This window comes from Nuphar pumila, chromosome 12 (assembly GCF_984573655.1).
Source record: "Nuphar pumila chromosome 12, dmNupPumi1.hap1.1, whole genome shotgun sequence".
NCBI classification, from domain to species: domain Eukaryota; kingdom Viridiplantae; phylum Streptophyta; class Magnoliopsida; order Nymphaeales; family Nymphaeaceae; genus Nuphar; species Nuphar pumila.
The window spans coordinates 23,191,162-23,203,763 of record NC_143260.1 but is presented as its reverse complement, the minus strand read 5'-3'; the positions used below and the strand labels follow the sequence as shown (position 1 = coordinate 23,203,763).

At 41.3% G+C, this 12,602-nt stretch overlaps 1 protein-coding gene across 1 annotated transcript in view; it reads right to left on the bottom strand.

Annotated features, from left to right (window-relative positions):
- Positions 1–12,602, bottom strand: part of LOC149820310 (diacylglycerol O-acyltransferase 1-like) — a 118,149-nt gene that overhangs the window by 90,248 nt on the left and 15,299 nt on the right. Inside the window, exons 5-6 of the mRNA XM_089983096.1 lie at positions 9,537–9,604; positions 2,273–2,396 (exon numbers count right to left, since the gene is read on the bottom strand). Coding sequence (XP_089839222.1) covers positions 2,273–2,396; positions 9,537–9,604 — 192 coding nt within the window. The remainder of the gene's footprint in view (positions 1–2,272; positions 2,397–9,536; positions 9,605–12,602) is intronic.

Genomic DNA, 12,602 nt, shown 5'->3' with positions numbered 1-12,602 from the left:
ACTACCCTATGTCACATGGGTGCGGGTGCGGGAGCGGGTGCGGGGATTCGGCACTTCCAAAAAACCCGGGTGCGGGGGTGCGGCAGGGGCAAAAATGTAAAAAAAAAATTATATATATATATATATATATATATATATATATATATATATATATATATAATTTTGAAGTTTTAACAGTTTAACATTTAACAGTAAACATTGTCATAAACTCATAATATGATTCATCATGCATGCAGTATATCAACCTAAATATCAAATTATCAATCAAATAAGTAAAGCAATTACATAAATCGACCTAAATATCAATCAAATAAGTATTGCATAAAAGAACTAACTCGTAAGGGGAGGGGCTAGTACACTAAGGTTGAAAACCCAATGGTATAGTTGTATAACTCGTAAGGTTCTGTCTAACCCCAGCTTGCCTTTAAAAAAAACTCATTAAAAACACATTAAAAATATTGCCCATATAAAAGAGGCAACTGCAGTTCCTTATCTGAAAGACACCCATCTCAACCTACTTGGTTTTGCCAGACCCTATAGGGAGGCTGAATGCAGCGGCAAACAATGAACAGCAAGGAAAACACAACAATTTATTAGGAAAAGTGTGATCTCTTATGTGTAGAAAGCATGCAGGAGGATCATCTATTGGTGGTGCCCTCACCCTCCCTCCAAAGCATACTCCAATTCTTCTTGTCCTCTTCCCACCCCATGAGTGTCCCTTCCTTGTCTGGGTACCAACATGTAGAAAGGGTCCCATAAGCTATCCCAAGGGCGGATGAGCTGGACCCAATCAAGATGGCGATGAAGGGAACCCAAAGAGGCACATCCCATACATGGTTTGTCTTGAGATGGTCAAGTAGGTAGACCAAGCCACCTCGGCCCCTCCCCTGTCGACCCAAAAAAGAAAAACATAAAGGGGAGGGGCTCGGCCCCTCCCCTGTCGACCCAAAAACGAAAAACATAAAGGGGAGGGGCTCGGCCCCTCCCCTGTCTACCCAAAAAAGAAAAACATAAAAGGGAGGGGCTCGGCCCCTCCCCTGTCGACCCAAAAAAAGAGGTAGATGGGGGAGGGGCTCGGCCCCTCCTGTGCCGAAAAACGAGGGAGCAGGGGAGGCTCAGCCCCTCCCCTGCCGACCCAACAAGAGACCGAGAGAGAGGGGGGGTGCTCGGCCCCTTCCCAGCCGACCCAAGAAGAGAGTGAGAGACATACCTGCGAAAGGAGAGGAGGAGCCGAGAGGAGGAGTCTGGGAGGCGGAGCTGGGGGCGGCGGAGCTGGGGCGGCGATGGGAGAGCTCGAGCTCAGGGGGAGAGAGAGGAGAGATTAGGGCAAAAAAAAAATTGGCCTAATCCTCCTCCTTTTCATCGGGGGGAAATTTTTTTTTTCGCCCAAAACTGTGGACAAAAATGACCCTGGGTGCGTTGACCGCACCCAGGGTCGTGTTGACTGCACCCGGTGCCGCACCCGCACGCGATCCCGCATCGCGTCGCGTCGACGCGGGTGCGGCATCTGTTCTGCCGAGTCCCTGTGACATAGCTACTACCGCTTATGCCAAGTATCAATACATTTATCTTGAACATAATTACAAAATGACTTAGGTGGAAGAGTAAAAAAAATCCATGAAATAAAGATCGCATCTCCTATGGCCTTGCCCAATTATCTTCCCTAACTGAAAATCCTGCACGATGCAATCTTTTGATGAGAAAGAGACTTTGCAACCATGGTCAAAAATTTAAGAAACGAAAAAAAGATTTAAATTCAATTTTGGGAAAACAAATTTTTGAGAAGTTTTCGAATCAAGTTTATTAGAGATAACCGTGTGTGTGAGAGAGAGAGAATGGTTAAGAGTTAGGAAGATGAAAAAAGAAAGTCCCCTCTCATATGGGAAACGTATATGGCTAGTATGGTCATTTTAATAAATATATAACAGAATTTATTAGAGATAACTAAACTGGGTGTCATTTGATTAACTCAGGTAAAAAATTTGGTTGGAATTTGCAAACTCTCAACCTTTTGATGTAAGTATGAATTAGACCGAAAAGTTTGGGGGTATTTGAAAGTTTCCCTTAGGATTAACATATAAGTGCAATCCAGCACACAAGTAAACAGCATATTACATTCTTTGGCTGTATTATTTCATTCATGCACAATACTTAAAAAAAATTTAAAATCATTCTAAGCAGGTCTAAAATAACATTAAAAAAATTGCAACTTTATCCTATTTCCATGATAACTAAATGAAATATAACATTACAAAGTAAGAAGTCGTTTCACCTTATCCTTCAACCTGGTTAGAGTCCTTATATCGTAGTTTGTGTGTGCATAGGACACCAGCTTCAACCAAACAATACTAGCAAATAGCATCAATGCAATGCCAGATAGCACTGCAGAATCAGACCTGCAAAACAGTGAGGGGAGAAGAGTTTAAATTTATTATAAAATGAGCCAAAAACTTCAAAAGATGAACCCTGTATGTCCTTCCAGAATACAAATCCAACACATAACAATCACGTTTAACAGCTCCATCAATTGTTTCCAAAGCAAAGAAGAACAAAAGCAATGGAAGGAGAAAAAGGGAGAGAAAAAAAAGGATCCTCTAGTTTCACCGTTTGTTGAAAATTGAATTTGTCTGGAAACAAACAGTTCCAACCTTACTTTTTGTGGAATGATATAAAAAAATCTCTAAAGAATGACCAATAGAGTATATTCGAATGAAATTAACTGTCCATATTCCAGATGTGAAAAAATAAAAAATAAAATTGGTGAGATTATAGAAACAGCAACAATATTTGTGATATATAAAATGATTGTTGAAATGACCATTTATTGATTAAAAGATGTTTGCTAAACCTTTAAGCTATGTTACACAGCTGCAGCTATAGGATGCAAATACAGCCTATTTCTGTGGAGTATTCTTTTAAAAACAGTTACAGGTAGAGAAGCTAAGTCACTAAGACTCGGCAAAGCAGGTGCCGCACCCGCGTCGACGCGATGCGGGTGCGAGTGCGGATGCGGCACCCGGTGCGGTCAACACGACCCTGGGTGCGGTCAATGCACCCAGGGTCATTTTCATCCAATTTTTTAACGTAAATTTTTTTTCTGATGCCCGATCAAAAGGGGCTACGAAAGAGGAATAGGGCAAAAAAATTTTGCCCTAATCCTCTCCTCTCCTCTCCCACTCAGCTCCGCTCTCTTGCTCGCCTCCTCTCCTCCCGACGTCTCGCACAGGAGCCCAACACCACCTCCTCCTCTCCCTCGTCGCAAGTACCCTCTCGCTCTCTTGTTGGGTCGGCAGGGGAGGGGTTGAGCCTCCCTCCCTGCTCCCTCTCGCTCTCTTGTTGGGTCTGCAGGGGAGGGGCCGATGCTCCCTCTCGCTCTCTTGTTGGGTCGGCAGGGGAGGGGTTGAGCCCCCCTCCCTGCTCCCCTTCGCTCTCTTGTTGGGTCGGCAGGGGAGGGGCCGAGCCCCCCTCCCTGCTCCCCCTCGCTCTCTTGTTGGGTCAACAGGGGAGGGACCGAGCCCCCCCCCCTGCTCCCTCTCTTGTTGGGTCGGCAGAGGAGGGGCCGAGCCCCCTCCCTGCTCCCTCTAAACTTGTTTTCGACAGTGGAGGGGCTGAGCCCCACCCTGTTTTCGGCAGGGGAAGGGCCGAGCCCCCCACCCTGCTCCCTCTGATTTCAGGGGAGGGGCCGAGCCCCTCTCTCTTTTCGGTAGGGGAGGGGCTGAGCCCCCCTCCCTGCTCCCTCTGATTTCAGGGGAGGGGCCGAGCCCCTCCCAAGAAAAAATTTCTTCCGGGGGGCGCTACCCCCCTACGACCCCCCCTCCAGGGGCGGCCCCCTCTGGACCCCCTCCTGCTGAACGCACAGCGGGACCCGCAACCAGGGGGGGAGCCTTCGAACCCCCCAGTAAGGGCAAAAACTTTATATATATATATATATATATATATATATATATATATATATATATAATGAAATATGCGGAAAAGCAAAGAGTGCACTAAGCACTTACAACATTCACTAATGAGCAAACAAAAAGGGGCTAATACCCAAACCCACAAGAGACAACACAACATAAAAATATAAATGTCTCTTATTGAAAGAGAGAGAGCTCTCAAGAGTGAAGAATACAAGAGGGGTTCACCCCTATTTATACACAAGAGAGGGAGAGGGAGAATGGCCAAGAGGCCTTAAAAGGAGAGCCACCTAGGGGCTCCCCATGTAGTCGTTGGGAGCCCCCAACGGTCACAAATGTGACCGTTGGGAGCCCCATCGACTACATGGTGGGGCCCCTTTTGTGTGAGCAAAAAACATAAAAATAAAAAATATGTTTTACAAAAAATAAAAGGGAAAATAAAAGAGGAAAAGCAAGTACCCATATCGGGTACTTGTGAAATGACTAAAATACCCCTATCGGGTATTATATAGATATATATAAATATATATATATATGAATTACATGTATTTTAACACCCTCCCTCAAGCTTTACGGGGATATAACCGAAAGCTTGTTAAGGAGAAACAAAAACCGAGGAGCCGCAAGAGTCTTAGTGAAGAAGTCCGCCAACTGGTATTCTGATGTGACGTAAGGTAGTGCTATGGTTCCTCTTAGGTATTCATCACGAACGTAATGGCAGTCCATCTCAATATGCTTAATACGCTCATGGAAGGTGTGATTGCTTGCAATATAGATTGCGCTTTTGTTGTCGCAACACATCTTCGAAGGAGTAGAGATGACAATGCCCATATCACTAAGGAGGCTTCTTAGCCACACAAGTTCCATGGTTGTAGTGGCCATAGCACGATATTCTGCTTCTGTCGATGACAAGGATACTTTGTGTTGCTTCTTGCATCTCCAAGAAATCATAGTCACCTAAGAAAACACAAAATCCGGTAGTTGAGACTCTGTCATTGGGATTTCCTCCGCAATCTGCATCAGTATACGCAATTAAATCAAGTGACGAGGCAGAGGAAAGAAAAACTCCCTTAGTTATGGTATTTTTTATATATCTGACGATCCTTAAGACTGCACTCATGTGCACGGTTGTAGGTGCATGTTGAAACTGACTGACAGAGTGGACGGCATGAGCAATGTCTGGCCGTGTGATGGATAAGTAGGTTAGAGACCCAACAAGTTGCCGGTAGGGAGTAGGATCCTCGAGAGGTGTTCCATCTTCCAACCTTAATTTTGCATTGATGACTTCTGGGGTTTCTGTCTTCTTATCATCGGAGATACCAGATTTGGAACAGATGTCAGCAGCGAGTTTCATCTGAGAGAGAATGTACCCTCGAGGAGAGTACGCCACTTCAATTCCTAAAAAATATCTTAAGAAACCAAGGTCAGACATATCAAAATTTTCTTTCAAAACCTTTTTAATATCATTAATGCCTTGCTCATCACTTCCTGTGATAATCATATCATCAACATAAAGTAGTAAAATAACTACTGAAGACCCTGCACTTTTCACAAACAAAGCAGTGTCAGTATAACATGAACGAAAATTCAAACTTGTCATTACATTACTAAATCTATCATGCCAAGCCTTTGGGGCTTGTTTTAAACCATATAATGCCTTTTTAAGTTTGAGAATCTTATTTTTACCAATACATACTCCTGGTGGGGGATCCATGTAAACTTCTTCATTTAATTCGCCATTTAGAAATGCATTCTTAACATCGAGTTGATAGATAGGCCATTTTTTCACAGACGCGATAGCAATAAGAGTCCTAACACTAGTCATTCTAGCAACAGGTGCGAAGGTTTCTTCATAATCTATACCATATTCCTGAGCATATCCTTTAGCAACTAACCGTGCTTTATAACGTTCTAATGAACCATCACTCTTGGTTTTAATTTTAAAGACCCATCTACATCCTATTGATTTCTTTCCAGTGGGTAACGAAGTTATTTCCCAAGTTTTTGCTTTTTCAAGGGCACTAAGCTCTAAGTTCATGGCTTCAACCCATTGGGGAATATCTTTGGCCTCATTATAGTGTGAGGGTTCATGAAATGAATGCAACGCAATTAGACATGCTCTATATCTTGGAGTTAGGGACTCATAGGAAACAAACCTATTAGGAGGATTGGAGATCCGACTGGATCTCCTTAAAGAGGTTTCTTCTATGTTGGATCCTTGAGAGTATTTTTCTAAGGCGCTCATCTGAGTTTGTTGACCACGCCTAACATATGTTTGGATTGGTCTATTATTTTCATCTATCACATTATCAAGAGGGATTTCCTCTAGGTCATTCAAAGACTCATTAGAGATTTCCTCTTCTTGAGGAGTCTCATCTTCTTGAGATAGAAGATCAAACAAAAAAGTATATTCACTTTCGTCAATATCTTTAGTTTTCACAAAACCATTTTCATTTTCCAAAAATGTTACATCTTTGGATACATAGAGTTTGTTATTTTTTAAGTCAAAACATCTAAAACCCTTTTGATTTTCTCCATAACCCAAGAAAACGCATTCAATAGCTTTAGGAGATAATTTGTCCCGTTTATGAGTAAGGACAAAACATTTACATCCAAAAACTCTTAATCTATTGAAGTCGGGTGTTCTTTCAAATAGTTTTTCGTATGGAGATGTATTTTGTAAGGATGAAGATATCATTCTATTTATTAAGTTGAGGTTAAGGCCGCTTCGGCCCAAAAATTCTTTGGAATTTCTTTGGAAATAAGGAGTGTCCTAGTGGTTTCCATGATGTGTCTATGCTTTCTTTCGGCCAAGCCGTTTTGTTGGGAATCCTAGGGCACGATCTTTGATGACAAATGCCATTTACTTCTAAATAGTTTTGAAATTCATTTGATAAATATTCTCCACCCGAATCGGATCTAAGAGTGGAGACATTACTTGAAAATTGATTTTTAACTATCATATGAAATTTTTTGAAAAAATCAAAGACTTCGGATTTTAAATTGAGAAAGTAGATCCATACATACCTAGTGTAGTCATCGATGAAAGTGACGTAATAAGAGTACTCTCCTTTAGACATGACGGGGGAAGGACCCCAAACATCCGAATGGACTAACTCAAAAGGTCTTTTGGACACAAAAGTTCGGTTTGGAAAAGAAGTGGATTTCATTTTGCCAAAAATACAATTCTTGCAAACAAAATGTTTCTCATTACAAATTTTCTTTCCAAATGGAAAGGAGTACATTTTTTAGAAACTTGGATGTCCAAGTCTTTGATGCCAAATATCAATATTTTTATCTTGGACATGGTTACAAAAAGAGTTGGTGGGGAGTTTCAAGTTGCTCATGTAATAGAGATCTCCCCTCCTATGGCCTTGCCCAATCAGCTTCCCGGACCGGAGATCCTGTATAGAGCAATCCTTAGTTGAGAAGGAGATTTTACATCCATGATCACATATTTGAGCAACAGAGAGGAGATTTAAATTAAGTTGAGGTACGACTCTCACGTTTGGCACAAAGAAATCTTTTGAAAAGTTTAAGGTTCCAAAACTTTTTACTTGTAAAGATGTTCCATCGGCAGTTGAAACATAGGAGTTTTTATAATTATTACATAAATCGGAAAGCTCATTTTCAAGGGGGGTCATATGAAAGGAAGCTCCAGAGTCAAGGATCCAAGACGACATACCTGGAGGAGAGGAGGAAACTACGACGGCACCCGAAGTTGATGGAATCTTGAGTAGAGTGTGTAGTGCTTCTGATAGTTGAGCAAGTGAAAAAGAGTCCTTTCCTTTGATTGCTTCCTCTTTCTTTTGAGTAGCTTCTTCAACGGAAGCAACCTTATTTTTTGGTGCTTCATTCAACTTAGGGCAATTAGGTCTTATATGACCCGGTTCTTGACAATGATGGCAAATGGCTTTTCTATAGTTGCCATTATAGTTATTTTGCCTTCCAAAATGTGGAGGTTTGTAAGTTTTCATATGGTTGCCGGGTTTGGATACGGCCAAGACATCATCTCCTCCTTTAATCATGCCAAGACGGGTTTCTTCTTGGCATATTTCGGCTATGGCATCTTCCAAGGGAAGAGGCTTTGATCTATGTAGGAGGGAGGATCTAACTTGTTCATATTCGGGCCTAAGCGCATGTAAAAATTGGAAAAAGTGTTCTTTTTTCATTTGTTCTCTCCTTAACTCCACATCCATACTAGAAACCCATTTTGGTTCTAGTAAAGATAGCTCATCCCATAGAGAGCCAAGAGTGCTAAAGTAGTCCCTAACACTCATTTCTCCTTGCTTGATAGTCCGGATTTTTTCTTGAAGAAAGAATTGACGAGCAAGGTCTTTTTGGGTAAACATACCTTTCAGAAGAACCATGCTTCATTTGCCATCCGAAATTTGGCAATGTTGGCGCAAATCTTGAGCTCCACATTGTTCATGAACCAAGCAAGAATCTTGGCATGCTTACTTTCCCAATCTTCTATTTTAGATTGGTGATCTTCAATGGCCTTCATGCGGGCATCTCCTTCAAGAGCTTTTTCTTGATCACCTTCCATCTTAGTTAGTTGGAGTTGTGGTTCCAGAATGGTGCCCATAACGTATCCCCAAAGCTTTTTCCCTTTGAGGTTGTTTTCCATGGCGGCGGCCCACATCATGTAGTTGGAGCCATTGAGCTTGAAGGAGAGATCAATCTTTTGTTCTCCTTCCATAATAATCACTCACAAGAGGATAAAAGAAGAGAGATACAACACGAAAAAAATATAGCTACACAACTAGCTATATTAAGAAGAAGAGCATACACAAGGCTCTGATACCATGTAATGAAATATGCGGAAAAGCAAAGAGTGCACTAAGCACTTACAACATTCACTAATGAGCAAACAAAAAGGGGCTAATACCCAAACCCACAAGAGACAACACAACATAAAAATATAAATGTCTCTTATTGAAAGAGAGAGAGCTCTCAAGAGTGAAGAATACAAGAGGGGTTCACCCCTATTTATACACAAGAGAGGGAGAGGGAGAATGGCCAAGAGGCCTTAAAAGGAGAGCCACCTAGGGGCTCCCCATGTAGTCGTTGGGAGCCCCATCGACTACATGGTGGGGCCCCTTTTGTGTGAGCAAAAAACATAAAAATAAAAAATATGTTTTACAAAAAATAAAAGGGAAAAAAAAAGAGGAAAAACAAGTACCCCTATCGGGTACTTGTGAAATGACTAAAATACCCCTATCGGGTATTATATATATATATATAAATATATATATATATATGAATTACATGTATTTTAACAATATATATATATATATATATATTTACATTTTTGCCCTGCCGCACCCCCGCACCCATGTGACATAGTAGAGAAGTGAAAAGGAATTCTCTGGAAGGCAGGTTTTAGTAGACTAGTCTATCTGTGTGTGTTTGTATGTGGATGTGTATGTCTATGCATGTACATGTCTAGGTATGTGCTTCTTAACATAAGTTCCATTTATTTTCCTTTTTTATTTAATTATTTTAAGATGCATAATTTGAATATCTCTATACAATCACAAGGAGGCAGCCTGCGTGATATATCTGACACATGTATGCAGAAAACTCTAAAAAGGAATGAATAAAAAGAGAAATAAGGCAAGAACCAACCTAAGTATCACAAAAACTGGATAAAAGATTACAGATGTTGCAATCACTATGTGAAGGAAAACTACAACCTGCAAAAGCACAGTGTTGGATGTTATAAGAGATATTACGAGTACATTTTTTACAAATAATAACAATAAAAAAGACGAACACCCAAGACACTTGAGCTCCATAAACATAACATCTTAAAGCTGAAATACACAGAAGTTCAACTGCAATTCAAACAGAAACAGAACCACATGGCATACTTTTCTAATGTTATAGGACGAGAAACATGAGTTGTATTTTGTTCCCACAGGTGCTGTTGAGGCACGCACTCAATACAGAATATCAAAATAACCAATATCCAACCAGCCTAAGATCCATTGAACATGCAAAACGAAAATGTTAAAAGCTGGCAACATAAAGAGGAAAGACCAAGGGGTAGGAGATCGCCTTGCATGCATAATGACTACCATTACCATAAAACAATTAGAGTAACCTTGGACTGTATCAGAGCCTCTGAGGGCCAATGGACCAGCATAACAGGGGTAATACTGAGCTTTTTACTATTTTTATTCATGTGTTGTTTGCTTTGTCTATGCAGGACAAACATAACAACAAGCTGCAAAACAAATCCTGGGCTCCAAACAGCTCATGCAATTCACAACCTTGCAACAGCTAAGATGAGGTGTTTCTCGCGTAAATCCTACCAAATATAAGGAATATATATATATATATATATATATATATATATATATATATATATATATATATATATATATATATATATATATATAGAGAGAGAGAGAGAGAGGTTTACTTCACGGCTCAGCCTGCACAAAAAACAGAGAAAGAGAGAAAGGGAGAAGCACAAAGGCTGGGGCGGCTGAACGACCATACCACCGAGCCCTAATTCCTTTATATAAAAATGAGTTTACAATATTACAAAAATGTCATTAATGAACGTCAATTGCATAGGATTGGTGTGCATGGATCTGGATCCAGATCCATACGCATGCTCTATTTTAACCGCCTCCCTCAAGTTGTACATGGTCTTGGAGCATGTATAACTTGCTCTTCAATAGCCAAAATTGACGCGATGTTAGCCCTTTGGTAAACAAGTCTGCCACTTGATCTTCTGTTCGAACATGACAAAGTTCTATCTCTTTCGTCTCAACTTTTTGCCATATAAAATATTGATCAATCTCAATATGCTTTGTTCTGCTATGTTAAATAGGATTACACGCAATGTTTATTGCGCTTTGATTATCACATAGAAGAAATGATCGAATAATTGTCTCCCCAAGATCACTCAATAAGTGTCTAATCCATGTAACTTTTGTCGTGCCTGCAGCCATCGACCTGTATTCAGCCTCTGTACTCGATCGTGTCACTGCCTTTTGTTTTTTACTGCTCCAAGACACTAAATTGTGTCCAATATATACACAATATCCAGAGACAGATCGTCTCTCATCTGGGTCCCCTGCCCAATCTACGACAGTATAAGTGATGAGCTCATGTCCTTTATGTAGGTTATCATTCTTGCGGTAAACAAGCTCGTCTCCTATAGTTCCTTTTAAATAGCGTAGAATGTGCTTCACTGCTTCCATATGACCTTCCGTTGGAGCATGCATAAACTGAGATACCTAATTGACAGCATAAACTATATCAGGTCTGGTAAAGGTCAAATACTGCAGCATCCCCACGAGGCTTCTATACGTTATAGGGTTGACACAAAGATGACAATCTTCAGAGCTCAGCCTTTGATGTAATACACTCGGAGTGCTGACTGGTTTGCGATTCATCATCCCGGCTCTTTCTAGGAGATCAAGGGTGTATTTTTGTTGCATGAGTGTCAATGTGTTTTTTTGTCTGTTAACTTCCACACCAAGGAAGTACCTCAACTCCCCTAAATCTTTCATCTTGAAAGTTTTCATTAAAAACCGCTTCACGTCTTGCACATGATTATCTGAACTCCCAGTGATCACAATGTCATCAACGTATATAAGAAGAAGTGTAATGATGTCTGCCGTTTGGTAAATAAAGAGCGAGTGATCCAGAAAGCATCTTCTAAAACCATAGCCTTGAATTTGCATAGAAAAACTTTCAAACCAAGAATGGGACGCCTGTTTCAACCCATACAGAGACTTCCTTAGTTTGCACACCCAGGCAGTAGGATCCTTCTCGGCATACCCAGGAGGTTGCTCTATATATACTTTCTCCTTTAAAGTTTCATGTAAAAATGCATTTTTAACATCCATCTGGCCAAGCCTCCATCCTCGATCGATTGCTAGTGATATGATGACACGAATTGTACCCATTTTGACTACCAGACTAAAAGTTTCATCGTAATCTTCACCATATTGTTGTGTGAATCCCCGAGCAACAAGTCGTGCCTTATATCTATCAATACTTCCTTCGGGCTTATACTTTGCTTTATATACCCATTTTGAGCCAACTACATTCTTTCCTTCTGGCCGAGGCAGAGTTACCAGTCGAGGAAGCGGGAGTGGGAAGCGATACGGGAAGCGAGGCACTTTCAAAAATTTAGGAAGCGGGGGACCACTTAGAAGAAAATTCTGAACCGTCTCGGAAGCGACCTAGGAAGCGAACCGGAAGCGACCTAGGAACTGAACCGGAAGCAAAGGGGAAGCGGAAAAAATGGAAAAAATGGGGAAGCGAGGGGGAAGCGTGTTTCCCATAAAAGGGAAACGCGCTTCCCATAAAAGGGAAGTGCGCTTCCCAAAAAAGGGGGACGCCTCCCCTCACGCTTCAAAAGCGAGCCATTTCGCGCTTCCCCTTTTACCTAGGCGCTTCCGATAACTCTGGGCCGAGGTACTATTTCTCAAGTTTGGCACTCATGAAGTGCTTCCATTTCTTCATTCATAGCCTCAATCCAATGACGGGATTGAAAAGCTTGACTAAAACAAGTGGGTTCATCCTGTTTTGTGAGCTAAGACATAAACAACTGAAAATCAAGAGAAAAGGTCTCATAACTCACCCATCGCTGAATAGGATGCCTAATACGTGACGGCCTTTGAACCGGATCATTAGCGATGCTTTCCACATTCCTCGGCCCTGTATTTT